A 14,588-nucleotide genomic window follows, 5' to 3' on the forward strand; every position below is an offset into this window, starting at 1 on the left:
GGAGGCAGACGGCTGCACCACATTTGACGCAGCGGGGCTTAGCTAACCTGGTCTATGTTAACAGGGACGTCAGCTCAGCACCAACCTTCCTCATTCTAGTATCGATTCTTTGTGCTCGTCTTTCGTGTAATATCTAATGTTCTGTGTGTGGCCAGCATCCCACAGAACCACAGCCAGCACAGAACCATGCACTTTCATGGGTTCATGAGGATTGAACCATGATGAAAACAGAAAAGAGAGGCAGAGGAGTCAGTAAAGACAAAAACAAGCCATAGAAGAATCAATAGGAAGGATGAGGTTGAGCAGTGTAATGCCAAGCAGATCTGTGTCTCACCAGCTGGCTCGTAGTTTGACCTCTGAACTCACACTTCAGGGCTTTTGAAAATCAAGCCTTTGACGCACGGGTTCAGGACGAAACCAAAGCAGCAACATGCTGCAGCATATTGATGCTGATCCAACATGGCCAGGAACAGGGCCTTGGGGAACTCCACACACACTGGAGCTTCACATCAGTTGTTTGTGGCCCTTTTGTGTCACATTTGTTGTGGTGGTTGTGGTTTTACAGACATGAGGTGCCAGAGGTGCAGGAGAAGAAAACGGCCATTTGTTTGTTCCATAGGTGGGAAGTGGAGCTGACAGTGGTAACAAAGCGGCCATGAAGCAGAGCCAAAATTAAATGTGAATCTTGGACCAAGGTGAGTCTTGGAATGAAGTGTTTCTTGGAACAGGCTACAGAGTCCAGCCAATGATAAACAGCAGAGCAGATTAGGGACGGGAGGGCAGCCAATGCTGAGTCGCGTCTGAGGCTGATGGGCGGGAGGAGAGGCCGGATGCCGCCTTTTTAGCCTTATTGAAACTCATCCAAAGATCCATCAGCACAGCACAGGAACACTTCAAACATCACGGACTCACAGCTCGTGTAAAAACTATGTCAAGCTTCAAAGACACAAGGTTTTCACGCCTTTGCTGAAAGTGATCAGACTAGTTTGATTGTAGTTTGTGATACTGACTCATTGGTGGAGTTGGATCAGAGGTCACGAGGGATGGATGCGGCGGAGAGGAAGCAGCTGGAGGACTGTGCCGTCAGTGCCTCTGTGTTTCATCAGCATAAACCACATTATGTGTGAGCGGTGTGATGCTGTTCGTAAAGGCCAGCTCAGCGCTGAGCGGCTTGTGTCAGCTTCAGTAGAAGCAAAGTGAGGCCGAGCCCAGAGCTGGTACTGGACCCACACTGTGTGTGCCAGGAGGTGAGGAGGAAGAGGAAGCTCCTCGCAGGCTGTTCAGGCTTCATTTGAACTACCACTAACGCCACACACTGCTCACACACAGAAAGGCGCTGGTCACCAGCGAAAGGCAGCTGGGCCTCGACCTCACGCTCCGTGTTCCGGGAACCAGGATGTGAGCCGCATTCACACAGGATCAAAGCCCATATCTCTGACAGGGTCCAACATAGCCCCAAACCCCGAGCGCTGCCGTTGAGTGGGTGAGGAAGCTGGTGTGTGATGTGGGTTTTCCAAAGACAGAAAAAGCAGACAATGGAGCTGCTCCCTCGCGTCTCACGGATTTTCATAAACGAGCTGCCTTCAATCAGAAAAGCATCAATAGCATTAGCAGTCATTCCAGGGGGAGGGTCTTCCTGACAGTCGCCATCCATAACCTCCCCATCCCCACACGATGCCGACGCCCTCCTCCCATCACTGCTGTTCTTCACACTGCTGCCGTGGCAACGGGGGTGGGGGTGGGGGGGGGGTGGGGGTGGGCTAGACAGTGACAGAGAGAGGTAGAGAGAGCGCCAGAAATAGAGAGAGGGGAAAGATTGGTGAAGATGAGTCCAGGACCAGAGGCAGTGTGAAATACAGGGAGGCCTGTGTGTGTGTGTGTTGCGTAATCCCACTTCAGCCACTGGTTGCAGCTAAAAATGAATCCAGTTTCTGATAAGAAGCTCTTCTTTCCTGTCGACTCGTCAGCTCCGGATGCTCAGCAGCTCAGCGAACGTACAGACCAGCGTCGGTCGCAGCTTCTCTGTGAGCAGCATTGAGCTTCTCTGTGTTGGTCTGAGCCCAGTGAGCAGGTTTGCATGAACTGGGTCAGAAGCCAAAGTCTGGAAAATGAATTTATCTAATCACTCGACCTCTATTACATGTAGACGTGAACCAAAGGGTGGCACCAGGCGACAGATCAGAGCATCAGTGGAGGTTCAAAGGGAACGCGTCCAGAGCTTCACAGCGTCTGACGGGACCGGAGCGGTGGCCGGATCCGTGCCGCCAATGTCTGGGCGTATAGGTTCCACTGCTCACCAACACCTTGCTCCCTGGGTGACCCGGAGACACACAGTCAGCAAGGGCCTCTGGGAAACGTAGTCACACAAGCCAATTAGACTGAAGGTCATGCGAACGGAACGAGGGCGGATCAAACTTCAGCATAAGCGAGTCACAGTCTGAGCTGAGATGAAGTAATAAGGGAAAACAGCCTCCCTACAAGCGTGACAGCGACTTCTGGGAGGATTTACTTATCCAGTAATGAATCCTTCACCCTGGTCCCTGGTTCTGTCTCACGTGGCGGCGTGTCCCTGAGGCGTTGTCCTGCTTTTGAGGACAGACCACTGTGATGTCACTGTGGTGGAGGTTTAGGAGAAGCTGAGCCGGCGCCTGTGGCTCCTGCGTCAGGTGACCAACGTCTGGCTTCCCGTCCGTCGGTCCTGAGGAGGCTCTGCTCCCAGACTTCATGACGTCATGTCACCTTCTCCAGTGGTCAAGGTGAGGACAGTACGAAGCCCATCTGCTGCTCAGGCCTCTACCACTTTGGATGACTATTTCTTACCTCCATCACAACAAGACTTTCAGGAAGCCGTTATTGCTGCGGTTGCTTCCTCAGAGGACGGCGTCGCCTGCTGGATGTTCAGACTCGAGCCCAGACTGTTCAACTGGTGCTGCCCGTGTGGCCGTGCAGCCAGAGCCTGTGTGATTACCCAGAGAGCCGGAGCGGAACAGATCCAGGGAAGCTGGCGTGTCGCGTAAAGCACACCCATCAGTACCTGGCTGAGGACAGCAAGCCAACGCAGACGGTCCATCTATCGGCGCTGGAAAACAGCATCTGAATTTGAATCAAGGCAGAGTGACCCCGGGGAACATGCTGAGCACATGTGTACATAACAAACCACGGAAAAGTACTTACTTGGATAAAAAGAAAGAGGGAGATAATGAGACAAACGCAAGTGATGCTAATGTTGTAGGTTCAAATCCAACCAATCAAATCAAATTCTGAGAGGGCCGTGAATGTTTACTTCTTCCTGTGGGGGGCGTAACAGAAAATAATGAGAAGCACTGAATTAAGGCTTTTTCATCAGCTGTAAAACTCACTGAACAGTAAGTAAAGGAAGCAGTTGCTCGCAGAACAGGTCCTTGTGCATGTTCTGTGGCAGACGAAAGCAGCTCAGCTCCTGGAAGCCTGGCTGTCACTCAGAGCTCCAGGAAACCTTCACTCCTCGTCATCCTTCCTGCTCCCGGGGTCACCGGAGCAGAAAGGAGAGAGAGGGAGAACCGAGGCTGGTGGGTCTGAGCTGGTCCACACGCAGCACACCATGACAACCCGGCTTTACCATCAGAACCAGGCCCGGAACTTGTGAACCCGAGCCGTGCTCTCATTCTTTGTCTCGGTTCCGTCCCGTCCTTCTGCTTTATGTAGATTTGCGTCTTTGTGCCTTTCCTCCCCTCCTCCTCGTCAGCCCTCCGTCTCCGCCCGTCTTCATGTGATCCCTCCGTCTGTCCTTTCCATGCGCTGCCAGCGCTCAGACCAGCTGAGCCCTTGTCTCCCGCCGCACACACTTCCCCTGCAGGGTGTCAGACCGAACCCGCGTCCTCGCTGCCTCCTGACGTCTCCCTGCTGCACGTCACATGCTGATGATTGATCCTTCGGAGTTTAGAAGAACTGGGCCGTGTACAGCGGGACCTGTATTAGTGCTGCGAGGTTTGAACGTCATGTTGCCTGGGTTGATTTACAGCTGGAGCAGCTAATAGATCCAGTGTTAACAGTGTCTGAGCCATTCAGACGCCTCAGTCACCAGAACGCAGCTGCAGCCAACAAGCGTCAGCCTTCCTTTCAATTGGCCCTAAATAAACCTGGTGACAAACACAGGGCACATTAGGCTCCAGATTCCTATGTCACACAAATACAGGAATGATCAAGGTTTCTTTCCAGTCAGTCAGCACTGAGCCTAACGACCTGCAGGTTTGGTGATCCACCTCCAGACATGCATCGTCTCCTTCCTGCATTTGCTTATTTATCCACAGGCATCGGCACGCTCTCACTGTTTAGTGAAGGAACCAGGCCGGACCCTGATCCGAGCCTCTTGTCCAACCAGTCCCACCTGATCACATTCAGAGCTTTTTTCCACTTGTGGCCACATCTTCCTCTGGTTTCTACCTGCTTTCTCCGCCATAAGTCTTTTTGCGTCTGTTTCGCCTCTTTGTTGAACTTTTACCCTCTTTGTCCTGATGAGTCTGTCTTTCATTATCGCTGCCCGGCCCGTCTCTTACTTCTCGCAGCATATAGAGGAGCTGGAATAAAGGTCCGCTGTGCACAGAGCCAGCGGAAGAGATTAGACTGTCAGCGGAGACAAGCCCAGAAACAAAGACAGAACAGAGGCATGCCTTAATTTATGCATTCTTCACTCGAGTTCCTCTGTTTGTCAAGTCCCCAAAGGAACAAGTAGGAAGAAGCCTGATGCTGTACAGACTGGTTAGAAGCTGGCGGCCATGATGGATGGCCATCACTTCATCACGTGTCCAGTCGGGCTGAAGCTAAAACACATGAACTGTCAGGTTCTGCCACACAAAATGGCAGATCGCCTGCTTGAGGGGAGTTTGGAGCGAGTCACAACCAAAGTGAGCCATGAAAAGAAAAAACTGTTTGTTTAATTTAAACACAAAACACTACTTTAAAACTAAACAAAATACACCAGGAGGCAAAACATTCAACGAACAGAACAATGAACGGACAAACTATGACTAGCACAAAACATAAGCTAGGCATGAAGCTACGTGAACAAAACGAGGGCTAGTGACATATGAAGGGAGCAGAGGGCAGGCACAGGTGTGAGACACTGAACTGATTGGGGACTTCTGAGGGAGTGGGCGTGGTCTAACGCAGAGGCGGGGCCTGGTGAGGGAGAAGGTGCGGTCCAGAGTAAGAACAACAGAATGGCTGGCAGAGCCAGGCCAGGATCCTGACATGAACACGTCCAGATGGAGGAGGGGACGCAACACGAAGGATGTTTCTGAGCTTTAGAGCAGATGTGACTTGATTATGAGGATAAATGATGTGTGATAATAAAACTGACTGGTGGATAATGGCTTAGTGCTGTCTCTTGACGTGTGTCAGATCATGTCTGTAGTTTTACTGTGTGAGCTTTAGCAGAGGAAGATTAACAGCAGAACAAGCAGCGAGGACGCTTAGAAAAACCCAGAGAGATGTGAAGAAAAGAACTGGTGTCTTCTGGGGCTCACGCTCACATTAAGGTTTTGAGAGTCTTTGTTGGTCCCCATCAGCTTGCCATGTGACTGGAGGCTCATTATGAGACCTGGACTCTATCAGCAGGCGACACTGAGCGAGTGGCCGTCAGACAGAGGTTCCTATCGGAGCCGCTGCTGCAGTGCATTCTGGGAGAATGGTACTGTACGAGTGGTTAACAAAGGACGTCTCCCATCAACACCCACGCTTCTCTCCCGTCCCTGAGGCTCCTCTGTCGTCACTGCTGGTAACGGGAAACCACATCAGGAAATGGTGTAAGCCATAGCTCACATCCTCATTTGTCAAATGCACCAACATAGAGTAGGCGCAGGTTCAAATCCCCATGAATCTATTGTCTGTGACCAGCTGCTCTCGTTTCCTCTGGAGTTCTGTGACTGCTCAGATCTGAGCCGGTGAGCTCGCCGTGGGCGGCTCAGCAGAGCTTTGATTGGCTCTTCAGCCTAGTGAACCTCTGCAGGAGGTGGGAAATGGACTCTGGTGCCACTCTGGTGCTGAACGCTGAGTTTGTGTATCAGTAGTTAAGGGACCGGTCCAGAGGTTGGGGGATGGAGATGAGCTCAGGGTTTTCACTACATGACAGCATCACAGGTTGGTTTGTTCTCTGAAGAGGCTTAACAGCGTTTCACAGTTTGAAGTGTCAGTTCCTGGTTAAAGGTCACGTTCCTCCGCCTGCCATGGTTGCTTCTCACGGCTAAAGGCTCAAGGATTTGTAAACCGATGACTCAGCCACTGAACTTTCAGGACAAATCTGTTCTTCTATTCTCAGCTGATGTCACATCATTTCAGCCGGTGCGACTCTTTAGCTGCTCCTCCGTTGCTTTATGTCCATCCATCCTAAGATGATACGATAATAATGCTCAGTGCTGAGTTACAGAGAGAATGCGATACACAAACATTAGGATCTGAGCAGACACCAATTCCTGTGTATTACATTCAGTTTGTGTGTAACCACACTTTAGGGTGAAGCCACTGAGTGGTGGTTAAGATGAAGGTGATGCTCCGCTGACCAAACTTCTGACCACCAAAGTGCTTGGACGAGGTCTTTCATGCTCTCCCAGCATCGGGGCTGTCCTCCATTAGAGGCTTTCCTCTCAGATATGAACACTGAGCATGAAGCCTGTACAGAAAGCGGACTCAATGAATGGTCGTTTGGTGCTGAGACACTGGATAATCCACGGACATATGGCAGCCTCACATCTGTCCTACTCAGGAGGCCACACACGTCCTTCAGTGTCAGCCGCCAGACACATCCACACAGCGAGTGTCGAGGATGTGTTGCCACGGAAACAAAGGAGCAGCGAGAGGAAGGGGCGGCTTAGAGGTCCACAGCTTCCTGATGGAGCAGAAAGCCCAAAGCAGCCTACACTTACCTGTGGAATCAATTGTGCGTCAGCACGTGGCAGAGAAAGGGAAAGAGAAACTGAGCACGAGCTCAGATCAGTGAGAAGAACAACCTCATAGGCACATAAACAGGAGACAGTGATGGAGAGTGACCGTGACAGACAGGAAGGAGGTGTTGGGCCATGGAGACGAGGGGAGAGCCTGTCAGCGGGGAAGGAGGGAGCTGCGTTTTAATTTTAGCTCCAGTCCGATTAACACACTGTTGGACTCTGGCCTCATCCTGGGAGCAGGCCGGCGGAGGTCAGACGGGCTGGAGGCCAGAGGAAGCCGGGCTGTCAATCACGTCATCATTCCTGGGCTAAAAAAGGCAGATGAGGCTGGAAAAGGAGGGATGACACCGCTGCAGGGCAGGAAGAGGCGATGTCGCTGATAGAGTGTCTGCTTTAACCTTGCATTAATTCAATATTTATTTGGAGGATTATGAATGCTTAATGGACAGTAAATCAATATTTATAAGACAGCTAATGAATTTTCCAGACATGATTAGCATATTAATACCACAGTGAGTCTGGTATAAGACCTGCCAGCGTGGCGGACTCCATCCTGCAGTCAGCCTTTCTTATCTCACGGCTGAGTAGTGAGTCCTGGACACACTGAGACCCAGGTCCAGTTTGACAGACCTGGTCCTGCATCTTGTCACATGATGCTGCAGCAGCAGTAGCCGTGTCCACACTCCTGCCTCAAAGCAGCATGTGATGACGGCGGCTGCGCTGCCTGAGGTGGAACCAAGACTTCAGGGTCCAGCCAGAGATCCAAGGTGGATCCATGCATGTGTGTGGGTTCGTCTCAGAATCCAGACACAACTGGGCTGCTCTGGTTCCCACTGGTCACTGGTCCCATCACAGACCAAAAGTTAGTGTCCACAGTCAAACCGAAGGGTTCCAGCTGCTTCTCCACCAACTTCTGTCCAACACAAGCAAAGATCTGAGCTCAGTGGAACCTGTTGACGTTCTCAGTGAGGAGCTTTATTACGGACTTATTGGGTCCATGATTGTTGATTAGTGGAGTTTACGCACCTCTGCTCAGTGTGGGACGATAAAAAGGCAATTTGCCTGTCTTCAGAGTGCAGCCGCTTCTGTGTGGATGGCATATCTGCACTTATTCAGCCCTGAGGATTTGTGCTCCCCTCTGGCTGAGCCCCTGCCCAGATAAACAGAGCTGCTGCTGTGGTGATAATACAGGCTTTGTTCAGAGCTCAGTGGCTGAGCTCCTTCTTCACGTTTCCTGTTGTTTGTATCCAGGGGATGAAGTAATATCTCCACTGGATCATTCCCTTCATGCACAGCCTTTTCCCCTTTTGGGCATGAGCTGGTGTTTCTGGTGCCAGGTGAAGGTCGCTCTGTGACATTGAAGTCTGTTCTCTATGAGCCACAGATCTCAGATTTGCTTTGCGTCTGTTCTTTCTCTCTCAGAATTATGTGGCCGTGAAGCCGATTAGAGCAGAGATGCTGTCGGTTCCCTGCGACCGGCGGCGCCGCGGAGCACGGCTCCTCTAACGAGAGGTGATGTTCCTACTCGTCGTTGGAGGAGGAGGCTGTGATAGCGACTGGCTGGTTCTGATGACAGAGATGCTGCCTCAAACATGTCCCTGACATCAGTGCTGCTGAAGAAGAGCTGGACAGGACTGAATCCTATAGAACCTTGTCTTATGGCAGCATGTGATAAAATGATGACGTGAAACCAGATGGTGTCGGTTCTGGAACCATTTTAAGAAATGAACAGCCTTGAAATCTTTCTTTAGCATATTTTCCTCTGCTGTTATTAATTTTTCTGCTTGAATGAATCTGCTCTGAAACTGTAACAGAAATTAAAATGAACAAAATGTTCATTTCTTCCTCTTCCTCTCATCGTTCCATTTCATTTCCTGTGTCCTTCCTTCCTTCCTTCCTTCCTTCCTTCCTTCCTTCCTTCCTTCCTTCCTTCCTTCCTTCCTTCCTTCCTTCCTTCCTTCCTTCCTTCCTTTCTTTTCCTCCTTCACATTCTCACCGCCCCCCATTTCTAATTTACAATAAATCTATCCACACCTACTCACAGCTCGTTCCACTGCCTCTTTAATTTACCCCCTCCTCCTCCTCCTCTTCCTCCTTTACTTTTGCTGACAGTGGAGTTTGTTCTGGCTCGGCTCGGGAGCTTTTACCCGAGTGCAGAGGAGACCCAGAGGTCACCGTGTGCCCTTCCCTCTGCTGCAGCTGCCCTTCATCTCTCCTGCATTTGTCCGTTCCCTCGCCTCGTGTTGCTGCAGACTGACTCTGAACAGAGATACAGCTTTGTCTGGCAGCAGCGCTGTCCCGTTGGCAGAACGCAGCGGAGGAAGCGAGAGGGCAAAGGCAGGAGATTAACAGGTCAGCGGTGTGGACCAGGGTGGCCTCAAAGGGCTGCCAGTCCTTGAGCAACGTGTGTGGGGTGGGACTGGGTTCAGACTGATCTTCAGGAACCTACGTCCACGGATGCTAGTGGCCACATCCACTGACCACTGGTCACGTTGCATTGCAGCAAAAGTTGAATGTGGTTCAAGCTGGAACACAGCACTGACAGAATGTACCGCTGCTGTGAAGGGGCCCAAACGGCAGGACGTGCTTTAGTCCCACACCTCTGGGAGACCTTGATGTGACGAAGCAGCGACCAACACATTGTTCTGCTGCGAGCCCGACCGGGCCCAGCTGTGAACAAATGATGATGGAGAAGTGGGTTGAATACATGAATATGAAATCCTTCCCATCCGCTGCGAGCTACTCAGTACATCACCCTGACTCCACAAGCAAATTATTTGTGTTTTTGATAATGGCCTCGCAAATTTAAACAGAACAGCTCAGTGACGTGGGAAAACATTGAGTCTCCAAAGATGTGGAAATGAGTTTGCTGGAAATAAAAAGCAATTAAATGAACATAAAGAGCAATAAAGTGCTCACTTCAGTTTGATTAGCTCACTGGAATTAACTGCAGCTCTGGACCTTGGCCTTTCTGACATTTGAGAGTAGAGCTGACACAAACTAAGAAAGAGCGGTGCTGCTGTTTGAATCAGTCCATTCAGATCAGGTGGACCTGGGAATAGAACACGGGCCAGAACTGATGAACTGGGGTCTTCACCTTCATTTAATCCTTAAAACTATGAAAAACTTTCCCGTTTCTCCTTCACTTGTTGTTTCCTCCCACTGCTGTTTCTAAATTATCCGATGAATAATGTGCCGTCAAACTTTCTGGCTGTCGATAAGCGCGTCAGCACCGGTGTCACCAAGACAGATTCCTGTGCTGCTGAGCAATGACTTGTAGATAAGAGTCGTCCCAGCTCGTTTCACGCTGGTTCTGACGAGGTCTGTGCAGAGGTTTGCACACAGTTGTTCTGTCTTTATTTTGCTTGCATTCATCAGTGTGACCCAAAACCAACAGTGTGATGAGTGTAGGAGACAGAAGGTTCTGTGGGTACAGGCTGCTGCCACCGTGTCGATCCGCTTATGAAGCTGAACTGGTTCTGTCCAGAGACGTGAGAAGCACATTAGCAGCATAAACGTCTGGTGGACGTGACGACATCTGGAGGCAGAGGCAGAATAATTCTGTTTACCAGGTGGAGGTTGGAAGCACAACTGCTTCCTGTTTGCTGCCTGACGGTCACTCAGACTCGCAGCACGGACCGGATTCCATGGATTTGCTTTTGGTTGAGACTGGAGGACGTGATGTGCCACCAGTGCAGCACTGGTAGGAACCTGCTGCTGCAGGTTTATTGTTGGCAAGAACACAGTTCAGATAAATTCCTATGACTTAATGCCTCAAAATGGAGCAGAAGCTGCTTGTTGGAGCCTGCGTGACTTAGTCCACATGTCCGACAGCCTCACTGTGTTGACAGAGGCACAGACAAGCAGGTGTGATTGACAGAGGGACAATAAATCCACTTCCCTGGATCAGATTGTCTGCGTCTTTCTCTTTTCTGCTTTTTCATTCTACCCATTAAAAATAACAGAAAGGATTCCTCCGCTGTGAGAAATCCATTTTCACCAGCCTGTCACTCTTGATTTGCACCATTCTGACTCCTGTCGCTTTAAGTTTATTTATTTTTTAATTGCGCATCCCTTCGTTCTCTGTGTGCCTGCCTGCCTGCTGTTCTTGGAGGCAGAAATGTGTGGCGTGTCAGCGTCTAATTGAGCGGATTACCATGTCATTATAGTGGTTTGAGTCAGCAACACACTGCGCTTCATGATGCTGTCACTGCAAAACAAAATCTCCTTATCCCGAGGGAGGAGAGAACTAATATCCTATATTTAGGTGAGCATTAAGAGCCATTACCCAGCAGACAAAGTGCTTTATCCCAAGCGTTCTCCTTTGTGGGCTGGAACCTTTCTCCTGCTCTTTATTGCCCACATGGCTCGCAGCTCCTGTGTGAGATGCGCTGCTCGGCTCAGGTGAGCTCCCGTTTCCAGCGTGACCTTTACGGCCGCAGGAAGATTAAAGGTGTGTTTTCTAACCTTTCCTGTTTGACCACATGTTCAGATTGAGGCGCACTAGGAAAAGGATTCTACTTACTGGTGGCATTTGTCACCGTTGTTTGTGTGTGTGTACGAGCTCAGGCTGCGATGGTTGGATGCATCACATGAGGATAAAAGAGAGTTTGGCCCACGTGTCCCCAGGAACGCTTGTTTGTTGTGTCCGCGGCTTTAAACCGACGCTCTGCTGCTCTCGCTGTGAATGAGAGCTGAGTGAAAGCAGTTAATAGAGCTGTGGCTGTGATTAGCTCCAAGCTGTGGTGCTGCTACCAGCAGGGCCCCGCTGGCTGACACCACAGCTTCCTGCAGGAAAGACCCTAATTAATTGTTAGCACAATTAGTTTATTTCTGCCTCCAGACACGTCTCACTTTCTGCCACTCAGACTCCTGCCTGCATAGTGTCTGTGTTCCTTTAGCAGTTTTATGGCCTGGTGCTGGAGTGACGCAGCCGTGCAGCGTCTCCATCGCTCCTGTTGAACTCATGGAGCTGTCTCAGGTTTTCTTTCTGCTCGATCTGTTTGTTGTGATCCGTGTCACTTTCAGACCAACCTTCCTCGCTGTTCTCTGGCATCGCTAGCTCTGCGTCTTGTGGTGTTTGTGTCTCACTCTGCCATCGAACTCGCCCTGATCGAGTCCAGCCAATTTAAATTCCATTCCAGAAGCTCATTTAAAATCATGTGGGACGTCTCACTGGCAGGGCAGTGATAAACATTTAGCCAGCGACAGGTTGAACAAGCCCAGAGAAGGAGGAGGGTTGGAGGAACACACTGTCCCACGGACACGACAACGTTTCGGAGCTACGGACTCCACTGAAGAATCAAGCGTCCGCTCCTCTACCACCTCTAATGGTCTGAAACCTCCTGAAGACGCTCACTCGCAGTCTGGTCCTCCTTCCTTCCCCGTCTTCCTCTGTCCTCTTTTTTCCTGCTCTCCTGTCTAGTGGTAACGTGACCTCCTGTCCTGCAGGTGGCGGTACAGGCAGCCAGCAGACCGTTCTCCATGAGGAGCGGTGGAAGATGCCGGCTCTGCCAGCACTGCTGCTGTCGATTTACGCGGTGGTCCTGCTGCTGACTGTGGCGCCGCTGTTCTTCAGCCGGGCCGACACCCTGTCTGCTGTCCGGATGGGTGAGTGCATGCGTTCCCCCTAAAGCCTCTCATCATGGTTTGCGCTCTGTGTTTGTGGACGCAGTACCCTAGTTTGATCCCACTGCAAAAGAAGGTCTGTTGTGTTCAGTTAAAGTCGACCCAGAGCGCTGCTCCTCTGTTCACACGGTAACTTCCTCTGCCTCTGGATTCCTGCGTGTCGCCTTTCCTCCCAACCATCGTTATTCCTCTCACGCTGTCTTTGTCTTACCAGCACCTTGTGGATTCCCTTTGTCTCCAGCCCACGCTGTTTCCTGGGTTTGGGGAAGGCTGCAACTGGAGCAGCTTCCCTTCGTGACTCACAGCGAGGCCAGAGCCATCAGTTCCTCATATTCCCTGTTCTCATCATCACCAGAGGAAGATTAACTCCAATAAAAGCACAGATTTAACTTTGGAAGTAAAGTTAGCTGCAGATAAAGACTCTCCTTCTGTTCATCTGCCCACAGTTCAAATCTCTCCTGCTTTTATGGTTCAGGGTGCAGAACCAAGGCAACCGGGTCAGACGGTCACTTTCCACTCCGCCATTAATAAAACCCACTGCTCCACACATGCTCACACGTCCACGAGACACGTTCAGACACACAGAGGCACAAATCCACATTTGCTACAGTGAAAATAACATTCACACGTTGACTCTGGTTCAGCAGCAGGAAGAAACGGAGAGAAGCCCAGAATTACGCCTCCTCCACAGTGAAAGACGTCTGATGAGCTCTGCAGCAGAGGCCAATAAACAGACTGGAAACCTAGAGAAGCCACGTGGGACAATGTTTCTACAGTAACAGAACACAAGTGAAGTTTGCCTTCATGTGGACGAGGTCCTCCAATGGAACGCATTCATATGTTGAACACGTTTAGCAGTTTACTGTACATGGTTGTGAGGCAGACAAACAAATGCTCTGCTTTTTTTACAAGACGCTCAACTTTGACTGTTTATTTGTTCAGATTCAACCACTTGAGTGTTTTCAGGTGTGTAAAACTTTCCTTTCAGATTCATTTCTCTCTTCAGGTGGTGGAAATCTAATTTAGTTCCACTTGAACACACTCAGCTAAACCAAAAATTCAAGGCTCCTGATTCAGTGGCTGGGAAAATAAAAGCGCTTGTGCCTCAGGGACTCGAGCTCCGCCGACGGTCAGAGGCGGCTGCAGTTCAACCTGACTTCACCTGCTGCTTTGGCAGAAGCACGACATCACCAACAGTAAAACACTCCCTGGAACGACACAGCTCCTATTTAACGTGTCATCAGGTGATTCGTTTAAAATCTGTGTTCCATGGAAACAAGCATTAAAGCCTCTATAATGAGCTTCACATGAGCAGCATTTAAAGAACTAATTGTTAAACACACAAGCTGATGGAGCAGCTTCACTGCTGAGAAATGGCCCCGATGAGACCACACGGCTCTGATGCGGAGCCACCGTGACTCACGGGTTAATGAGCGCTGCAGTCAAACACCCACCAGCCTCCCACACCTGAAACATGCAGCGTTCATCAGTACATACATTATTCAGTGCGTTACATCCGTTCAGTTTGGATGTCTGAGCGTCACCCTGCAGGTAAAGCAGCGCTGCCCCACCTGTTCTTCACTGCATCGTGTCCAATGATGATTACAGCGCTGAACAATGAAGGGAACAGACACGACGGACATCTGCCAGTGACATCATCATGCAGACACTTTGTCCTCTGGCAGGATTAAAAGTCAAGTCAAGTTCATAAATATTGCAGGGAAGAGTTTTAATTCAGCTGCATCAGTGTCCTTCAGCTGCAGAAACCTGCTCCATCAGTCACTGTGAGCAATCGTTAGCGACGGCCGTCATTGAAAATCTCTGAACTACAGACCAGCGGCTGTGTAGTAAAGTAGGTACAGTAGTCTGCAATTACAGTGGCTGCAAGAGTCAACTCATTTTGCCCATGGATATGAACGTGTCATTTTACAGGACGACACTTGATGATGTTCAAAGCCAACGCTGGAGGTCGAAACTGGTCTAAAGCTTCACAACGAGCCCTGCAGCACCAGCAACTAGAAGGAAGCAGACCTGGACACT

At 50.3% G+C, this 14,588-nt stretch overlaps 1 protein-coding gene across 2 annotated transcripts in view; it reads left to right on the plus strand.

Annotated features, from left to right (window-relative positions):
• LOC114866081 (glutamate receptor ionotropic, kainate 5-like) overlaps positions 1–14,588 on the plus strand; it is a 52,887-nt gene that overhangs the window by 16,982 nt on the left and 21,317 nt on the right. For both annotated transcript variants that reach the window (XM_029167725.3, XM_029167724.3), the window contains exon 3: positions 12,372–12,530. In XM_029167725.3, coding sequence (XP_029023558.1) covers positions 12,422–12,530 — 109 coding nt within the window. In that variant the 5' untranslated portion in view covers positions 12,372–12,421. The remainder of the gene's footprint in view (positions 1–12,371; positions 12,531–14,588) is intronic.

This window comes from Betta splendens, chromosome 11, assembly GCF_900634795.4.
Source record: "Betta splendens chromosome 11, fBetSpl5.4, whole genome shotgun sequence".
Classification (NCBI taxonomy): domain Eukaryota; kingdom Metazoa; phylum Chordata; class Actinopteri; order Anabantiformes; family Osphronemidae; genus Betta; species Betta splendens.